The sequence below is a fragment of the Chlamydotis macqueenii genome, chromosome 27 (assembly GCF_036417535.1).
Source record: "Chlamydotis macqueenii isolate bChlMac1 chromosome 27, bChlMac1.mat, whole genome shotgun sequence".
In the NCBI taxonomy this organism is placed as follows: domain Eukaryota; kingdom Metazoa; phylum Chordata; class Aves; order Otidiformes; family Otididae; genus Chlamydotis; species Chlamydotis macqueenii.
In genome coordinates, this window is record NC_141582.1 from 4,920,332 (window position 1) to 4,940,618 (window position 20,287).

Genomic DNA, 20,287 nt, shown 5'->3' on the forward strand with positions numbered 1-20,287 from the left:
CTAGGCCCCGCCGGCCATCGCCGCACGGCTCCCGCCCCGGCGGGCGTCTGTAACCCGCGTTGGTGATTGGCTGTCGCCGGGCGAGGGGGCAGGATTAAGGAGAGGAACGGCGTGGGGATTGGTCGGAGAGCAGGGGGCATCTGCCACCGGAGGGTGTCGCTGAGGAAGGAGAGGGCCGCTGGCGATTGGTTGCGGCGCGGCGGCGGGCGGGGAGGAGGAGGGTATAAAAGGGGCGCTGGGCGGGCCGCCGCCGCCGGCGGTCGCAGTTCTGGTGTTGGTGAGTGGTGCTCTGCGCCGCTGCGAAGATGTTCGAGGCGCGGCTGGTGCAGGGCTCGGTGCTCAAGCGGGTGCTGGAAGCCCTCAAGGACCTCATCACCGAGGCCTGCTGGGACCTGGGCTCGGGCGGCATCAGCCTGCAGAGCATGGACTCCTCGCACGTCTCCCTGGTGCAGCTCACGCTGCGCTCCGAGGGCTTCGACACCTACCGCTGCGATCGCAACATCGCCATGGGCGTCAACCTCTCCAGGTGCCGCCGGCGGGGCCGCTCCGGGCGCTGGGACGGGGTTGGGCGCGGGCCTCAGGGAGGGTAGGCCCGGGCCTGAGGGGCGCGGGGCCGCCGAGCCGCGGGGAGGGAGGGGGCTGTGACAGGGAGGCGAGGGCCGAGGGGCCGTCTCTGCCCTCGCCGTCCCTGGGGAGTGGCTGCTGGGGCGGGTGGGGACCGTTCCGAGCCCTTCGCGGCCCTTCACTCCCCCTCCATTTTCCTCAGAGCTCTCGCGCCATTTTTCGCCGCGCGGTGACGTCACTGCCGGCGCCGAGCGCGCGGCGCGCTGTGGCGGGAAAGCCTGGCGGGGAGGGGAGAGGGGGAGGCGCAGCGCTGCCCGCCATGGCCGCTCGCCCAGCGCCCCGGCCCTCGCCCCGCCGCCCTGGCAGGGGGATCTGGCGGGGGGACGGGAAGAGCTCCGGCTCTGCTCCTTCTCCACAGCTCCCTGTGCCGCGTCCGCGGGTGGGGGTTGCTTCTTGCTGGCCGTGTTTTCACCCCGCGGTAGGTGACGGGCGGGTGTTCTTGCTCTGTCCGCTTGTCATCCTGTGAGTGACCTGCCCGTTTTTCCCTCTAGCATGTCCAAAATACTGAAATGTGCTGGAAACGAAGACATCATAACCCTGCGAGCAGAAGACAATGCGGATACTTTGGCTCTAGTGTTTGAAGCACCAAGTGAGTGTTAGGTTTGGGAACTAATTTGCTACTGGGATGTTTTCAGGGAGTCTTCAGAATCCATACAGATGCAGGGGGGAAGAAAGTGACAAGAAATAGTTCAGAAGTAGGTAGGGTCACCTACCTATAATTGCAGTGTTTTTACATGGCGAGGGGGAGAAGGGACAAAAGTTAAATTCAGGGTGATAACTAGCTGTTAACACTTGGTCAAACTCTGCTTTGTTTCTTCAGATCAGGAAAAAGTTTCTGATTATGAGATGAAGCTAATGGATCTTGATGTGGAGCAGCTTGGAATCCCAGTAAGTAATGGCTAAAATCACTGACTGCACTGTCTCTTAGAAATGAGTTCTTTTCTACGTTCACATCAGACTTAGAGTTTGAGGTTGTAACAGAACTTCCTTAGGAAAGACAAACTCCAGTGTAGTGACTGCACCAAGCCTCTTGGTAGAAGCTCAGTTGTGACGCTTTCTTGGCAGGAACAAGAATATAGTTGTGTAGTGAAAATGCCTTCTGCTGAATTCGCACGCATCTGCAGAGATCTCAGCCACATCGGCGATGCCGTTGTTATCTCCTGTGCAAAAGACGGTGTTAAGTTTTCAGCCAATGGAGAGCTGGGCAACGGAAACATCAAGCTGTCGCAGACCAGTAATGTGGATAAGGAGGAGGAAGCTGTAAGTTAAGCCTTTGTGTTTACTGTGTTGAGGTTTCTACTGATATGACCAATTCTCTGACCTGTCGGGGGCTAAAGCTTGGTGATTGGATTGTGATTTCTCTGGTTTATAGATAAGACTCAGCAAACTGTTGCCAGCTTTAGATTCTTACCCCTGGGGTCTGCAAGCAGTGCTCAGCAAAACAGTGTAAGGAGTAGCACTGCCTGCCTTTGCTCTAGATGTCTGAATTATTTGAGAGGCTTGAGGGAACTTGTTGCATTTCTTGAAGTCTAACCTGGCTGATGGTTTTCTAGGTGACAATAGAGATGAATGAGCCAGTCCAATTGACCTTTGCTCTGAGGTACCTGAACTTTTTTACCAAAGCCACTCCCCTGTCACCTACAGTAACACTCAGCATGTCTGCAGATGTTCCTCTTGGTAAGTAGGCACAGCTCTCCTTGAAAATACCCTTGTAGGACTTAAAACCACTGTAGAGCACTAAGAGCTCTTGATTGAATGGCTCTTCTGAAGAACCTTCTGAATACTCGTTATTTTTTTTTCTTTTCCAGTTGTGGAATACAAGATTGCTGATATGGGACACTTAAAATATTACCTGGCTCCAAAGATCGAAGACCAACAAGAAGGCTCTTAATTGGAGTAGGACTGAGGGGGAGTTCCGGTCAGCTCTCTGGAGAGCACAACTGACCTTGAGAAGGAAATGGTGGTGTTAGCAATTTCAGTGCGTTGGGGCATCGTATGAGCACTGTTAGGCATGTTGTGTAGATATCTTTGTAAATATTTTTCAACTTACTATTTTGCTATACTGGTGTCATTGGAAATAGGAAACTTTGGTTTTTTTAGTCTATTTCTGTACTTCCAGTAATCTCTTAGATGCTGTTTTAAGGTGAAATACCTTACTCCTCTCAACTTGTGTTAGAGAAGGGGTGCAATATTTAACTTGATGTTTCCTAGAGTTTCACCTGTGGAACTGTAGTTGACTGTAGGGTTGCTGTTCAGTTATGCCACGAGTTTATTTGACCTTACTTCATCCTCTTATTTTTGAAGCTGGTATTATAACTGAAACTTGGAAAATGGAAATAAAGAATATAATTTCATGGTTTTTATCCTGTGTAAATGTGGATGGGTGAATCAATGCTTTGTCAAGCTACGCTGATGTTTCCTTTTTCGAAGGAACTGCAACAGGCAAGCTTGTGCTTTTTGTTTGTTTGGTTTTTTTCCCCGCTGGACTTGCCAGCTTCTGCTTTGATAGTTTAGATGTGTTGAAATGGAGGGGCGTGGTTACAGTCTGAATAACTAATTGGTCTGTGATGCTGTTTCCTTTAAGCAGAGGAGGTTTGTGGAACAGGTTTTGGTTAACGTGCATTAGCTGTGGCTGATGCCAGAGCTGCTGCTAGCACAGACTCTTCCCGCGGCTGTCACTGGTGAGGTCTGAGAGTCTGAAGGTTCCTTGGTCTGGCGATGAGCTGTGTGAACCCTTCTTGGTTTTGGCTCTGCCATTTCTGGCTTGTTAGTGTTAAGCTACTCCTCAGCAGGTCTGTGCGTGCTGCATCCATTGAGTGCTTTTGTCCCATACCTTACACACCCCTGACAACTGTAGTGCACTTGCCTGTGCCACCAGCAGTTCCTCGCTTAAGGCCATCTGTGATCACCTTCATAGTCACTGGAGATGAAGATGTAAGGTTTACAGCATGCTTCACTCTGAAGGTTTGATCATGAAAAATAGGGTTTGAAAGCAGTTTCAGGCAGCTAGTGTTTGGTTTTTTTTTTTTTCCCTTACCATATTGCTACCAGCTAGCCATAAATCCTCCTCCTCCATCTGGAACCCGAGTGACTGCACTTTGTCACAAATCAGGAAACACTGAAAAGCAATTCAGCAATGCTCATGTTTTAGGAGGCTGTGTGCTTCCCACTAGTCAGCAATATCTTGAGTATCTTGAGCATGAAGTTGGAAAAGCCAACTGATTTAGCTAAGCATCACAAGGTGGCAGTACTGGTTAAGAAACAAATTCTGCTGTGTCAGAATAAGGCCACCATTGTGGTGAAACTTGTCCCTGCTCAGAGCTGGGGGAAACGGGATTTCTTACTGCCCTGCCCTTGATTCTTCATTGCTGGTAGCACTTCTTCACTAGCAGAAATGGTTTAGACTGGTTTTCTTCTGCTGTGATGCCGGAAGCTCCCTGCTTGGTTTTTAGCTCCCATCTTGAGCTTTGTCTCACATCTCCAGAGCATGCCCCATTTATTCACTTGAACTGTCTTAGCTTGCCGATTAATTCATTACCTTTAAGAAAACATCTCGAAAGCAAGATCTGTAGCTGCCCTGAAGTTTTTCAGCAATTGCAGTTATTGCCCAGAACAGTAGCAGTGGTTACCTTAAACAACCGGGAGTCTTTTTTCCCTTTAAACGTGATGCTTCTTGGGTTGGATCACCATTGTGGTATGTGTCCAGCAAGCAAATACCTGCTTCAACGAAGAATCAAAGACTGACAGTGCTGAAATACGGAAGGATTCGGATTTCCAATGATGTGTGTAAAGCTGGGCTAGTGATTGAAGCAAGTTCTTCTTGGTGTAACCTCCTGCTGTAGTGGGGGTTACCAAACTTATTTATTCTACTCGTAAACACATTGTGAAAAGAAGCCAGATCGTTTAATTGCGTATTTTCACAGCTGTAATGGCCCAAATTGGGTTGCCTCATATTGTAAGAAACATCCTTTTACTTCAGTACTGTCTGCTTTCTGGATAAATCCTGAAAGCTGAATGTTTCCTTTGCCATTGCCATACCCAAATACTCAAAGTTAAGATGTTCCCTTTAAAAAAAAAAAAAATTACAAACAAGCAAAAAAACCCATCAGGAACCCCCCAACCCCTTCACCCAAAAAAACCCAACTGGGAAAAAAAATATGGGAGGCTTAGTATGTGCTGTGTATCTCCATGCTTGAGACTAAGCTTTTGAAGTTTATACATTTAGACTTTTTTACTCGGAAGAAAAGAAATAAGAGGGGGAATTCTTTGAAACGTGGAGATGAGGCTTTCCAGGCTCTAAATCAGTGCATATTTATTAACTTGCAGGAACTGGAACCCTGGCAGTTCCCACAGTTTCCTCCTTCGGAGCAGCTGGAGGAGCGGATCCCCAGCTGTGTTCCGCCTGAGGGGTTAATGCTGTTCCAGGCGCCAGGGATAATTTTCTGGCTACGTCCTTCGCCCTAATGGAGGGTCGTGCTGTGTCTGACAGTTCAATTATGTCCAGATCTTCCTTTAGAAAATCAACTTTATTTTAAGCTGCGTGCGGGAACGATGCGTATGAAGGTGCTGTCTCATAAACCATCTGCAACTGTGTCCCCGAAATGACAGATGAGCTCCGCTGGGCCCGGGTGGCCGGGACAGGCCAGCCGAGGACGGCTCATCCCGAGTGCGAGCCTGGAAACAACCCCGCTGCCGTAACCTGGAAGGAAATGACGGCGATCCGCGATAAACTTCCTGGGGTGCTCCGCGGCCGGGGCAGCGCGGAAGAGACGCGGCGGCGGAGCGATGGGTTTGGCCGGCTGCGCGGACAGGAGGTAACGGGCCCCGCGTGTTTTTCTGAACGCTTTGGAGCTGCGCGAGGAGGGCGTGCGGAGCTGGGGAGCTCCCGGAGTGTTGGGAACTCTCAGGACCAGGGAAACCATGTCGGCTCCGGGGGAGGGGAGCGGGGGTGTTTGTACCGCCTTAGTGTGAGCTTTGAGCTCCCGACAGGGCGAGAAATGACGTTCCCCTTCCTTCCTTCCTCCTCGGCGGAGCGGGAGGAAACGTATATCGCTCTTATTTAGGGGATAAGCGGGATTTTGGCTGGAAGCGCTGTGCCTGCGCTTCCTGGCAGGCTCCCCTGTGAGGCAGCGCCGTGCCCCGGCAGCCTTGCCCCGGCAGCCTTCCCCCGGGCAGTGCGCGTTCTGTGTCTAAAACACCGCCGTAACGCGTCGAACTAGAAAACTTGAGTTACAGTCCTGATTAACCCCTGGTTTGCCTCTTAAAGAGCACAGCACCGAGCTTGTGTCTTATCTTGAACCGATGTAAAGCACAACAGGAGTGAAGCTTAGTAGGCTTGAACTCGGCCATTAAACGTGAGGTCTGAGTATTATTTTTTTTTGTCATTAATAGCCTGTTTCTTGTTGGTGAGCAAGGTAATGGGAAGGGCAGCACAATTTAAGCAAGTGTAAATTGGAAAAAAAAATTCCCAGGAAGCCCCTAGGAATAGTGTGGGAAATAGTGGGACAGTCAGTAAGAAGTCCTGTGGTGCTGGAGAGTAAGATGGGGCAGAGTCAGGAAATCTGACACATTTTAGATGTGCTGGTTTCTTTTGGCTTCTTCCCTTCCTGCCCATCTACCCCCCCCGGCATGTGGGAGGCCCTGGGGGTATTTGAGTACTGGGACCTGAAAAACACGAATTTGTAAGAAGCTGAGGATGTGTCACCACCCTGTGCCTGGGTGGTATTTCTGTTATCAGTGGGGCTAGAAACGTGTTCTGTCTGTGCTCGGTTTTTGCTGCAGAAAAAAAAGCAAAATGTTCAAGTTAAAGGTACAGCTGAGAGGGGTTAAGATCAGAGGGTGTTGGTTTTTTTATAACAAATTTACAGCAGGAGGAACAAACCTGATGGCAGAGGAATGTGTCGGCAATTAGCAAGAGGGAGACAAGGGGTTTCATTTCACGTGGAAACTAAATATTTTGAGGTGATGCTCTTACCTTAGATGTCAAATAGTGCTATGGAAAAAGCAACTTTGTCCCTTCTTGTTGGAACAGTTGGGATATGCATTTTTGTTTTCCTTCTTCCGTACTATCTCAGAAAATAAAAAAGCTGTTTAAGTTGGGAAGCGTGGGAAGCCTGTTTTCTGCCTCCCTTCTGGGAACGGTAGCCCTGGGCTACGGTGCAGGCTCAAGGCTGGGGGTGAGCAGACACCTCATGCACAGTTCCTGCTGGGAGGAGTTGTCACGCCCTGGTAAATGGCTCTGCAGTCAGTCAGGCATGTGTTGGCTGGCTGGATCCAGGCTTCATCTCCTGAGAAGCTGGGCTCCAAGGTGCAGAAGCAAGCTGGCTCTGCTCCTCTCCCCGGGACTGTCACTGCTGGCAGCAAATCCGCAGGGCTTGGCTTCACAGCGTGGTGAAATTGCAGGGTACAGCTCTGGTGTAACTAAATAAAGCTCTGCCCTGAACGCTGCCTCCCCCGCAGCTAGACAGACAAGTGACTCGGGCTTTTTAGGTCCTTGATGGTTTTTGGTTACCTCATCCACCCCATCCCCTCGTCATGCTCCCTCTGAGTCACGACTCGAGCTGCCTCGGGAATGACAGCTCCATTTCATTCTAGTTTCCAGCGAGGTTTTTTTGCAAAATGGATCTATTGCAAAACATCCGGCTGGTTGAAAAGCTGCGTTGTTTAGTTCTGGTTTGGGTTTATTTGCTAGTGTCCCTGTTTAGAAATAGCTGGACCTCAGACACCTCCCTGCTGGAAGTGTCATCCTCTTGCGAAATGAGAGCTGGTTTATACATTCTGTATTACTCTGGAATTTCTGTCTTGTTTTAAACACCAGTTTTACCTCAGTTTGACTTTGCTTTCAAATATTGACAAATCCCTGTTGCAGCTATATCCACGCTTTTGTATTTTAGGCTTAAATACAAAGCTTTGTTTGAAAAGACTTAATTTATGAAAAAGAACAAAGATGCCTTTTGGTTAGTACAGGCTTGACACTTTTGTTTCTCTTAAGAAACTTGATCCGTGTCTCTGAGGCTCTATCATCCAGTTTTCTTTTCTTTTTTTTTTTTTTTTTTTTGCTATTCTCATTGTTTTCCAGGTTCTAGCTGACACCCAGGCTTCTTTGTAATGATGCCATCACGTACAAATCTGACTGCTGGGATTCCCAGTAGCAAAGTCAAATACTCCAAGCTCTCCAGCACTGATGATGGATATATTGACCTGCAGGTAAAAAGTGGGGAAGAAAACCTCTTTTTGTTGCTGCCCTGACTGTAAACTACTAGGAAAGGCTGCTGTAGCTTTGCGTGTGCACGGGAGGCTGCTTTTCTGTCCATCTCCCGCAGAGCAGCCTCGGCGCAGAAGGGTACAAAGCTAACTGCCAGCTGCCACTTCAACTCCAGAAAGCCTCCAGAGCTTAACTGGAAACACGATTGCTTGTTTAGTAGGGGTGGGTGTGTTTCTGTGGAGGGAGGTGAAAATCAGGGCGGATCTGGAAGCAATGGGTGTGAACACTGGCTTAGCAGGGTCTCTCTGGGCAGGATTCCTCGCAGAAGGGCCATTACAGAGCCCTGCAGTGGAGCTGCTGCAACAGTTTGTTCTGTGTCATCTCTGCTAGCTGTGCGATCTGCATCTCTGCCGTGGTGGGAGGGGAACTGCGCTGAGTTAAGCTGTTTAATGTGTGTTCTTTCCCTCCAGTTCAAGAAGAGCCCACCAAAAATCCCCTACAAGGCAATTGCACTGGCTATTGTGCTCTTCATGATCGGGACCTTCCTCATTATCATAGGAGCCCTCCTCTTGGCAGGATACATTAGCAAAGGCGTAAGTGCTTTGACACTTTGACACTTCTCCTACCAGTTTTGCGTTGTTTGCCCATTCCTCAAAGCCTGCCATGAACAGTCTGCGTTCAGTGTAGAGATTCAGGGCAAAGGGCCTGTAAGCAGGAAAGTAATCCCCTCCACGGCCTTGCTGGTGTTTGGCAGCCCTATTTCTCTGGCAGCAGAGCCTTCTGATGTCTTCAGTTAGCGAGTCTGGAGCAGGTTCATAGAGGGACTGGAGATCTGCCAGGCAGGGCTGAGTTTCCGTAACCTACTGAGAGTACAGTTTCATTTTAATGCTACATCCCTGCAGAGGTCAGCTTGCTGTCCTGGAAAAACTTAATGCTGGGATCATCAGCTCTTCTGGTACCTTCTGTGGGAGATACCAGACTGCTCTAGAGGACACAGCACCGCTTTTCTCATCCCTGTGCATTTATGACCCATTGAAAGGGTATCTGTTGTTTGTAGTTGACTCGGTGCTCCTCTCCGGTGCACTTCTCCTTTTACCTTGTGCCATATGGAATCGCTTTACGGTTGGTGGCTGCTGCTTATCGCTGTGGAAACGGCAACGTTTTGGCTGTATCGGAAACAGTCCAGGCACAGACAGGAGAGCTTGCTCTCAGCCAAGCGTGCAGCACCCAGCCTGTGGCTGGCAGTTTGGTAATGCGGAGGAGCCGCACCTCCTGTCCAAAGGAGAAGTTCAGTTGAGGGTTTCCTGTAGCAAGGAGGAGACGCCGGGGAGAGGACTTAGAGCTCAGCCTGAAGAAAACGGAGATATTTCTGATTTAAGATGAATTTTTCTTTTTTGTCAGCTAGCCAGGCTTTAGGGATCAATAGTTGGGGCAGGACTTAGAAAAAGGAAAGGACCCCCCCCCACACACAGATCTCTTCTTACCACACCTGCATGTCTCTTCTCTCTGCCACAGGGAACGGACCGTGCTATCCCTGTGCTCATCATTGGGATCCTTGTGTTTCTCCCAGGCTTCTACCACCTGCGCATTGCATACTACGCTTCCAAAGGCTACCGGGGCTATTCCTATGACGATATCCCGGATTTCGATGATTGAACAATGTATTTAATCGCACTTATAATTAGGTTGGTGGTAAGAGCTGCTAGTTACCCTGGATGTCAGAGGGAGCCTGTCAGATTCTAGATGAAGTACATCAGTCACAAGAAGCCAGTTCCTGGTTTTGAGGTGTTGCAGATTTTTCAGCTGGGGGCAGGGTGGAGTCTTGAAGATGGAATTGACCAAATGGATTGCGACATTAGGTGGGAAGAACATGTGATTTATTGTGTTTTTCCTCTTTTGATTACATAATGCAGGTTGCTTGTAAGAAGTTCTTCTTGGGCAAGGCAATTCTAGCCGTTATCCAAAAATAGATGAGCCAGTTTTAGCAGCGAAGGTATTTGTTTTTTCTAACTCTTCCGTAGAGTTTATTTTCGTTTTCAGTGAGATTGTGGTTATCATTAGGTTTACCTCTGCAGACAAATACCATGGTTAAATTCTCCTTTTGCTCTCTGTTCATTAGAAATGCTTCTGATCTACTTGTCCTGTGCTTGTCTGAGGTAACAAAGCCAGATGTATACACGAGGGGGAAAACTGCACTTGCATGAAATAAGTTGCACGTAGTGCATTTGCTGTACAACTCCTCTTGTCAGGCTGGCCAAGCTTATTTACTCAGCAAGCACATTCTTCACAAGCAAGCGGTTTCCCGTGCCACTGTTACTTTTGGCAAAATCAGCTTATCCTTTAAAAGGACTCTTGTTGAATTTTGCTTATTATTTTAAACACACCAAATGGATACAGGGAGAAGAATTGGAATCCGGACCAGGACTCAAGTGTCTAAATACCAAACATCTTGGGTTTGACTAGTGTGAATTGGAGACACTTGAATTCCAGCTGTCTTTGTCTATACTTGGAATCATTTTGTCCTTGTGCATAACTCCCTGGACCTGTAAAAAGAAAATCCCTGTGTAGTTTGTACTGACTAAATCCCATCTGTATTGTTTTGCTAGCCCCAGTGATATGTTATTCAGGGAACACAGATTGGTAGCTCAATTTTATGTAAAGTAAAAACAGTCTGTCTCCTGAAGTGGGAATGAACTCAGTGTGACAAGTAGTGATGCAAGCTGCAGGTGTATGTATTTAATATGAATAAACTTCACTATATTCTGTGTACAAATCATAAGCTTCTCTTCTTCACAGTCACAGATCTCGGCGTGCGCTTAAAAACTGCTCTGGGCAACCAGATTAAGGCTTTAGCTGAATCTGTGGTTGCCTGCTGCTTCCCATTGCTAATGTAGTCACTGCAACCAGCATTAGGCTTTGCTGAGCCAGCAGCTTTGGAACAGCTCCATCTGCTCTCCAGGACCCTTGGCTGGCTTTGGGGCAGAGCCAGGGAGCTGGGATTACCCTCCCTTGTGCACGGGGTGCGACAGGGAAATGCGCTGCTTCGGAAGGTCAGGATTCGCTCTTTGAACCTCACATGCAGTCCTTACTAAATGTGCAAAGACCCCAAACTCTTAATTGCTTTGTTTCAGGGTCCAAATACCCAGCTGCTTTTGTTGTGCGGTGTCACAGGAGCAGTGTCTGGATGTGGCTTGCAGGCTGGCGCTGATGCTGCAAAACTGTCAGGTGTGCCTCATGTGGACTGAAGATTTGTGAGAACAAGAGGGGCAGGTATTGCTGTTGGTGGAGGGCAGGTCTGTGGAGATGCTGAGATGAGAACAAAGCTGGAGGAATGCCTTGCTCTGAAAGTACTTGTAAAATTGCCTTTTTTTCCTCCTCCAACGTTCTAGACTAAAGCCAAAGCCTGAGCCAAGATCTTTTTTTAACCTAAATCTTTTCCCTCGTTTGACTTAATTGGCTTGCGTGTGCCCCAGTGTTGCTCTCTGAGGAGTAACTGATTGAATTCAGGATCTCCCTTTCCATCTCTGAAGGCCACAACTATGCACGTTCTCTGCTGTGTCACGCCGGCCCTCACCTCATCTCACGTTCCTGACGCCGACGGCAGCCCTGCTTCCCAGATATTGTCACATAGAGCTTGGCAGCAGCTGAAATATGTCCATTAAAGCTGAGTCTGGCCAGGAGAGCGGCTGCTGACGCAAAACCATGAATCAGCCTCTATTAGGGGGTAAGAATGTGAGTTTGGTTTTTTGGATGGGGGAGAGGAAGTGGAAGTTTAGATGGAAAAAAAGAAAAGAGGGAGGGAGAAGATGTTTTCAAGTGGGGCTGATAAGATGCAGAAAGTTTGGAACCCTGGGTTGACTAAGAAGGATAAGTAGGGGACAGGAGAATATGCTGACATTTCTGGAGGAAAGGCAATTAATTAATTAACGTTTTATTTGACAGAAGCAAAGCCCTCAGGCAGCACAGTGTATAAATAAGAACAGTCCCTGCCCTTGTGCTCAGAGCTGTCAGTACGAGGGATGGCCACAGGGAAATTTTCCTCTCTGCAGGGATTGTTTTATATCTAATTTGGAGAAAAGGAGACACTCCTGGAAAAGAAAAAAGGTATGCGGACCGCTGGAAAAATCCAGACAACTTTGTTCTTTGAGTTGACACATTGCATTCTAAGCATGGCTTTCCTCCAGAATATACGTCTCTAGATGTTCAAATGTCTATTAATTGTCTGGCTGTAGTGTAGCTAATAGCCAGGGTTCAGTTTTCTCTTGCAAAATAGCTTGAGTTTACATTTATTTCAAGATACTGGAGAATTTCACTGCAAACATTTTGTTTCTGTGAGCCTGGTCCGTACCGTAGCAGTGGTGCTGCTCTGGTGTAGGTTTGAGTGTAATGGGTGCTGTCAGCTCTGGTTTTTTGGTTTGTTTTTTTTTTGGGTTTTTTTTTGGTTAACATGTTACATAAGGATAAAGCTTTCCTCACAAATGGGGCTGTTGCCCATGTGCTGTTGTTTCGGTGCCTCTGTGCTGATACCTAACAACAGGATCTTTTTAATTTTCATCCTGCTCCTGCCCCGCTGTCGACCTGCACATGTGACTGTGCACGGCTGGCTTGACTCCTTTGTGTTCCCTGAACATGAAGCTGCATCCCTCCCTTGACCCCGGTGCCAGATGCTGCTGCCAAGCCCCACAGTGAATGGTGCTGTGCCTCGGTTCCCCCTCTGTAAAATCAGGGGTGCCGTGGGTTTGGGGAGGACCGGCTCACTGCAGTGGTCAGGGTGATAGGGAGATGCCTGTGAAGAAGTTTCTGGTTGTAGCACAGGGCTTGAATGACAAATAAGGCACTGGGCAAACGCTGAGGAATGGGGGTAATACTGAACAGCTCCTTCCTTTATTGAGCATCATCCATTCTGGGCACTCGGCAAGGCAGCTGTCTCAGAGACAAAACAGCCAGCAGTGATATCGCTTGGTAGGGTGGTATGATGCACGGGAGCTCTGGAGAAAGAACAGGCACTGGATTTCAGGCTTTGCTCTAGCCTGAGTGCTTGAATTCATGTATCCTCAGCGATCATCTTCTGTTGCTGTTGTATGGTGTATTTATATTATCACGTGCTTAAGTTAATAGCATAAATTTGCTGGAAAGACATTTGGAAATCTGATTCTAGAGTCCTTGGGCCTGAGCTACCAGCAGTCCCAGAGAAATGCCCCCCGTGCGTTATTTATAAAAGCCAAGACTCATTTTAAGTAAATCTCTTGATTTTATCTTCTTTTTTTGACTGTCTGGAGTGAACAAAGCTGATGAAAGTTCCCAAGCATCCTCACATCAGAGGAAACTTCCCTCATGCAGACAAGCTGTTTGAAACATATAGGTGAAGAAACTGGGGGGACCAAAGAAGGTAGCAGTGGAGACAGGCTGGGGTAGCTGCAGACATCAACTGGAAACTGATGCTAAATCCAGAATGGTTCTTTCTCTGCTCCTCGTTCGCACTGGCTCATTTTTAATAGCATATTGTGCTCCCCAGGGCAGAATGGGGCTTGTTCCTGCCCTCTCCAGGAGGCTCCTTACCACTGTTGGTGGTGCCGATGCCACCAGCCGAGAGAGACGGCCACCAGTGGCTCCTGCCTTCAAGATGCCATGCGTAACCGATTTTCTAACACTTCCCACAGCCAGTTTCTGCTGAGAAGGGAAGTCAGGCAGCAGACTTGAATGTCACCACTTGGTACAAGTGTAGAGCTGCCCGTGCGCTGGCTGAGGGACCTCAGTGGGCTCCCAGGAGAGGCTTCACAACCAGAGATGCTGCTAAAAGCAATGCGATGGTCTCTGCCAACTCAGGCACTGGATGAGGCTGGGGGCTGCGAGGGCTTATAGCAAGTATCGCATCCAATGGTGCCTCTCTGAAGTCCTGGTTAATGCCCATTTTGGGAGATCCTATAGGAGGATGCCTGCCTGAAAGGGGCTCATGGCAAAAACAGGAGGGATGGAGATAAATTCAGCAGTGGAAAGGGGCAACAGGAAAAGCCAGAATTATCTGAAGCATTGTGCAAACAGTTCTCAAATCTCTTGAAAGGAGAGGCAGAAATCGTGCTTCTGTAGGCTGTGTGAAGTGCTGGAGTTGTGAGGTGCTTCACTAGCCTGGAGACTCTGGTGAGAGCCTTGAGTCCAAGTGAAGCTGTACCCCTGAAGGGCTTATCGCCCTCTCCTGGTCTCCTGATTCTTAGTTTTTAAGGTTTGTGGGGCCAATAATGTTGTGATTCTTACAGGCTCATGATTTTGCATCTGTCCATACGGAGAGCCTTGTAAGGAGACATCATTCCCTCTAAGGGAAGCAGCTGCAGCCTGATCCTGGAAAAGGTAGCAACTTTCCATGTGCTATATGTGTTTCTTGACATCCCTGTTGATCATTCTCTTGGAGGTTCTCCACGTGCTTGTGCTGATGGAGGTTGGGGAGAAGAGCCAAGCCCCATCGCTGGTCCCGTGGTGATGTAGCAAGAGGAGACTTGAGTTTCTAACTCATTGTCTTTTCTCGGCAGTGATCTGTATTTCCTCTTACTCTTTTGATAACCTCATCCTTGAGACCTGGCTGAATGTTGTATCGTTTGACTGTCTGCAGAGTGGAGTGGTTGTAAGGAGGCTGGGCTGGCCAGCAGGTTACTGATCTTAGTCCTGAAAATATTTTAGTAGAAGTGGTGTGAAAAATCTGTGGAGATGAGGGAGAATGTGATGACTCACTCGGAGCATGCTGGATGTGACCCCCATGCTATAAATATAGCTGTAAGCCAAATGCTTTGTTTGAACAAACAGCTTTTCTGGTACCCATTGTGCAGGAACACTTAGACCAGCCCCTGTGGTCGGGGTTTGCTTGCTTTCTGTCAACTGCAATTAGCCAAATTCAGCAATATTTGCCACTGAGAGGCTCAGCACTACACTGCTGCTCTTATGGCAATATGAATTTTGCTTAGCGTAAAAGATGACATGAAAACCCTTCAGGGCAGGAAGAAATGACTCGGCACAACAGTTCTGTCCCTTCTAATCAGATTTGTGCTACGCTCCACTTAGACCGTGGCCCAAATGAGTTTCTCCATACTCCTCCCCCTCGTGCCTAGTCCTTAAAAGTCCCAAGCATCAGCCCATTCATACAACCACCGCTCACGTCTTCTGCCTCTCAGTAAAGCACTCCAGCCCTTCCCCTGGAGTGTTTGTCCTGCTCTTCCCAGCAAGATCTCTACCTGTGAAGCACCTCCAGGACCCGTTGCTGATCCTGCCTTTCCGCTTGGCTCTCTCCTCACTGCCGTGCTCTGGAGCTGCAGCTCACCAGTTTAGTGGGTAAGTGCAAATCGCCTGGCCCTCGGATCTCTCTGGCCTCCCAGATGCTCACGGAGACCTTTGGTTTGCCTCTTCCAGCTCAGGGAAGTCAGCAACCCTGTCCTCATTTTCTGCCTTTTGTACCTGGTGAAGAGAAATGTTCTTTGTCTTTGTCCTAGAGCTCTGCGTTCAGCCCCAGCTAAGCTTTCATGCTGGAGGCAGCTGGTATGCTGTGTTCTGTGGTTCTGCGCGCCCTTTGTGAAATGTGGATGTGCATGTTCACAGGGTTTCCTTTCTCCTTCCTTCATACACAAGCAGCTTGAGATTTTTAGGAATGCTGGCTTTAACTAAAAATAGTCCAGACAGGTCAGTGGGTCATGACGGATTCCTCCCTCCCAAGAGAATTGACTTTGTTCTGAGGTGGAGCCAATGGTCAAGGAAAAAATAATCTTGGGGGGAAAAAAAGCTTAATTGTAGGTTAGAAATGTTTCCAAATTATTTCATTGACTGTTTTGCTTCTCCAGGCTCAGGTAGACCTTGGTTTGTGCTGGTTAGGTACTTGTTACCTTGAGACTTTTCCTTCCATGCTTTCACACGCGTCTAGGAAGTTGTTAAGAAACTTCTTTTAATTGGAAGTAAGGCAATTAGGAGGTCTTTTTTTTTTTTGTGCCCTGTGTAGACTGAGCTTACTTATGACAAGAATCAGGAAGCAAACATTTCCTTCCTTTACACTGTACTTCTGTTGGATACTGAGCCGTGACCCTGTCGTCCTTCTCTGGAGCAGCATAAAGGCTGCTCTTGGAGCTTGCCTCTCTGACAGTAACACAGACCGATGAGATTCATAACGAGCTTTCCCAGTCCTGCTGCAGTTACAGTAAGGAACAAAATTGTGATGAATCTTCTTGGAGACGAGTCTCTCTGCTCCTGTGAAATAGCAGTTTTGGCATTGAAAGCATTAGTTCTGTGGAGAAATCACCATTTCAGACTGGGCTGTTAAAGGAAAAAAATCCACTAGTCACCACTAATTAATTTTATTTTGAAATATTTACTTGGACTGAAGTCATAGCTGCTCTTAGATCCGTAAAGGATTAGCTGCCTGTTAGTCTTTCATGCCTGCAACCATTTCTTTAAGCTGTTGCTGCAAATCATGCTGTTAACATGTCATGCGAGGTTTTAACCTTTCTTTCCTTGTCGGTGGGAAATGCATGGTACACAGGGTCTTGCTGACATGATAGTGGGAAGTTTATGCACCCACAGTCAGGTCTTCTGGGTTCTTTCCCCAGCTTGAAAAGCTTCTTGAAGGAGGGGAAAGATAGAAGATGAGTATAGTAATAATTGTGTACTTTAGGATATTGCAAAGCCTAACGAGGGGCTGTAAAAAGCTTAGGCAACACGAGATGTTTCCAAATGCATCCTCCCCCTGCCTCTGTGCTTTTCCATGTGCCCTTACCAGGGCAAATAATTCCTCTCGCTCACCTGTCAGATAGGACGCAGCATTTCCATTGCACTCCATCTTGGTGTGCGTGTGCCTTTGTCAAACCGCGTTGCATCACGTTTAACACAAGTGGTCAAACCAATCGACCAAAACCTAGCTGCCAGGGGAGGCTGTGCACATGTAAGAGCATCAGTTTCTGAGCTGAAAGCCATCTTTAGCAAAGGAGATGTCAGGGGGATCCTTGAAGAAAGCTGAGAACTCACCTCAGCAAGGATTATTTCTTACTCTTATGTGTCTAGTGTATTTAGTGTAAAAGGGAAAGATCTCAGGTCTTTAAACCCACAAATACTTGTTAGCATCACCATATAATTTTCTAGCAGCTGTTTTCATTAATATGTCGTTAGAAAAAGTCTATCAGCTCCTACAATATTATTTTTTTCTTGTGTCTCGACACTAACAGTTCATGTTGCAGCATGATGTCTTCACTGCTTTTTTGGGTGATTCTTTTCCAGACAAATGTCTTATTTTCTTTGTATTTGATACTGCAGGTCAAGTGAATCCTCTCTGCATTTTATTGCGTGAGAACAGAGGCAGGATTGTAACATGTATGCCTAAAAATAGCCCAGTGGAGGGTCTCCAGCTTCGAATACAAAAAAAAAAATGTATTTGTAAAGGTTTCTCTTTGGGTGATTGCATTTCAAATTGGTAAGAAGAAAGAAGACACTTCGAAGTTCAACTTACAAACAGCTTGTGTTTTAATCCTCCCCATGAAACAAAGAAGACTATCTTTGACTTGCACACGCAGTCGGCTGAGACACTGAACCCTTGAGGCTGGCAGCCTGCTCAGTTCCTAGGATTTTATCCTCCCTTTAGTGGGATCAGCGCACCGGGATGCTGTCCTGGTCCAGTGCTTCCTGCCCTGTCCATGGGGCACGGGCCAGGTCTCAGGAGGGAGTTAAGGGCAGGCGTGCATCCCTTCTCCCACCTTTGCTGTAGGGAAAATAATTTAACAGTGGCAAGTCAGGCCAGAGCTTGCGAGAACACTTCAGTGACACTGTGTCGGAGTGTTTGGCACTGATGATGAGTAGCGGAGAGGTGGCACTTCAGGCAGGGAAGGGGTTAACAAAGCGAAGGGCAGTTTGCCAGGGAGAAGTTGGAGTTCATTGTTCCAGGCTCTGCTGTGGATTTCCTTTTTATCCTTTCATCTTTGAGTCTTGGCTCTCATCACAAAAGGGGCTGCTAGTCCTTCCTTTTTCTGTTTTTATTTAGACCGTGAGCCCTTCAAGGCATGGACCGTACCTTAACCTGCGCAGCAGCACAGGGGGAAGCTCTGGCAGGGAACTATAAATAGTGAGCCTGGCCAGCCCTGTGGCATCCATGCTTGCTATAATTGCCTGGTTTGCACTCCCGTGACAAGCGTTAGCTCAGCTGTCAGGGAAAGAAGGAACTGAAAAGTATTGCTACAGACAGTTTCCAGCTCTCCATTTTCCTGCTGAGCTTCGGTTTGGGCCCAGCGCTCCCTCCTGCCTCAGGGAGCAGTTGTTTTTTCCTAGCTGTGTGCAAATGCTTCTCCATGCCTGCCCAGTGTGATTTGGACAGTTCAGTTTCAGAAGCAGCTTTGTAGAGGGCTTGTTGTGGTGCTGCCTATCCCAATCTTTAACTCGTGCCTCCACACCATGCTCATCTACTTTGTCTTTTGCCACTTGCTGGCGGAGGTTGGTTCTGCAGCGATCTTTTTGTTGTTCCTGACATCACTGTGTGGTTTTGTTACTCTATGCTCACATGAGGAATTAAATGAGTCATGGGGAGAGTGGATAAAAGTGATGACAACATCCAGACCATCCTTCCTCTCTGAATATGTCGTGGATGCTCTTTCAGAACTGTTTGCAAGTGGGTTCAAGTGATGAAAGGTTGAAAGAGGGATTCTCTCTCCGCTATCACTTCTCTGCTGAGATACAAGTAAGCAACCACGAAAGTGCTGGTGCCTGTTCTTTGCAAAGCAAAGGACCTTCATTTGAACTCCCACGGGAGGTGGCTTAAGAAAACCTGTCGCATTCTCTGCTACAGAATTCCTCTAATGGACTTTAAGATGATTTTGTGCACCATGCCCACACTCTTTTGGAAGTAGCCGAAGTGGAAATAAGCTGTTCTGGTCGTGTCTATACACATCTGCAATAGAAGCTGCCCTTTATTGCCACAGCCACGCATGAACTTGATGCAAGGTGGCAAAACCCAGCTTGTCTCCTGCTTGGAGACAATCTCTCCAAATGACATAGGTTTCATCTGATGGGTAGCTGCAAGCAAAACACCAGTGTGAATGTGCACCGGCAAAGCAAAAATGTCAGGAGCTGTCAGCCGCGGGCTCTTGCAGTGCCTTTTCTGCTGCCACAACATCTCAGAGTCAAAAGACGTGGCTCCAGCGATTCAGCAGCATTGGCAACTAGAACCTGGTGGGAAAAGACAACAGGGAGGATAAAGGCATGCTGTTTTCCTGGCCCCCTCCTGCTCCCGCTCTTCCCAAGATGTAAGGAAGCCCCTTGGCTAGTTTCAGGGGCTGTGCATGTGAAAAGAGGACTGGGAATGAACTCAGGGAGGTGACTAAGCCCATCTGCTCCTTCCTCTGCCAAATACAGGACTTAGTCCTGACTCAGCAAGCTACATCACATCTATTTGATGTCTTGGGTACCAGACATCGCAGCATCAAAAAAAATCAGCTTCTCATCTAAAGCATGAGCTGTCCTTTTGAGTTAGTGTTCCTGGAAGCGTTCTTTATTACTCTTCCTTATATTCCCTGATAAAGTTTGGATGAATACCACCTGGCCAATGCGGTCTGAGCAGCCCTATAGTGAGAAGCACAGGAAGCTGTTCTAGGTTGGTTGTATTGTGCTGGCGGCCAGAATCTGGGCTCCATTTACAAAATATTTTGCATATACAAAGGTGAAGAGGAAGCTCTCCTCTCTCTGGTTTTACCAGAAGTAAAACCATCTGGATACAAACAGCAGGGATCCAACAATTCTGCAACTATACAGATTATTTTTTTCTCCTGCTTACCTATTGATTTATTATGGGAATTCGGGCTACTGTAATTTTGCAACCCCTGCTATTTATCTTTCTGTATAGCAAGCACAGCAGTACATCTGCCTCCTGGATTGCTGACTGAAGCCTCAGTAATTTGAGTACTTGGACCAAAGTAGTCAGAGATCCTTGGACTAAAAGCCCTATTTGCTATTAAGAGCACTTTGCGCTAATTAAACTTCATAAAATTCTTCCTGGGTCTTCCTATCTCCATTTTGCAGATGACAAAACTGAGGATTTAGCCCACATGACAGACCAGGACATATGTCATTCAGTTTTAGAAATAGTTCTTAAAAATAAATAATTTTTTTGCTAACTGTATTTCTATATAACATTGGAGGAGGGGGAAACAGCGATGAAGTCCCGACTGTCCCCAAGAGAAATGATAAATTTATGTAGGTCAAGGAACCTGAGGTGGGGTTTTCCACTAGGTGGTGGTAGACAGCATTTTTAAAGCAGGGTTGCTCACCGTGCTTTATTTACCTCGTAGAATAGAAACTCAGGGTCTGCCCAGGTCGGTATTCTCTTCCTCTTACAGTTCCTACTGCATATTCCAGACAAAGAAGCAAAAGCATCACTGCTGGTGAGTTGCTAACGTTTTTTTGCTTTTTTGGGGGGAGTTTTCTTTCACCTCCTAGGCAGCTGCTGAAATG

At 47.7% G+C, this 20,287-nt stretch overlaps 3 protein-coding genes across 8 annotated transcripts in view; all 3 read left to right on the forward strand.

The window, feature by feature from the left end:
* The first annotated feature begins 249 nt into the window (after window positions 1–249).
* On the forward strand, window positions 250–2,978 carry PCNA (proliferating cell nuclear antigen). The gene is made up of 6 exons (XM_086767838.1): window positions 250–526; window positions 1,116–1,213; window positions 1,445–1,512; window positions 1,690–1,884; window positions 2,178–2,301; window positions 2,433–2,978. The coding sequence occupies exons 1-6, from the start codon at window positions 306–308 to the stop codon at window positions 2,513–2,515; spliced, it is 789 nt and encodes a 262-aa protein (XP_086623964.1). The 5' UTR covers window positions 250–305; the 3' UTR covers window positions 2,516–2,978.
* A 1,997-nt stretch (window positions 2,979–4,975) lies between these two features.
* TMEM230 (transmembrane protein 230) lies at window positions 4,976–10,607 on the forward strand. The gene is made up of 4 exons (XM_010128829.2): window positions 4,976–5,438; window positions 7,703–7,830; window positions 8,299–8,421; window positions 9,344–10,607. Exons 2-4 carry the CDS (start codon window positions 7,732–7,734, stop codon window positions 9,482–9,484), a joined length of 363 nt encoding a protein of 120 aa, XP_010127131.1. The 5' UTR covers window positions 4,976–5,438; window positions 7,703–7,731; the 3' UTR covers window positions 9,485–10,607.
* A 79-nt stretch (window positions 10,608–10,686) lies between these two features.
* Window positions 10,687–20,287, forward strand: part of SLC23A2 (solute carrier family 23 member 2) — a 68,752-nt gene continuing 59,151 nt past the window's right edge. For 2 of the 6 annotated variants that reach the window (XM_086768035.1, XM_086768036.1), the window contains exon 1: window positions 14,631–20,217. The gene's annotated coding sequence lies outside the window, so the exon portion shown is untranslated. Of the gene's footprint in view, window positions 11,561–11,770; window positions 11,933–14,630; window positions 20,218–20,287 lie in introns of those variants that run through there. The other 4 variants (XM_086768032.1, XM_086768034.1, XM_086768031.1 and 1 more) reach the window with 4 other exon arrangements.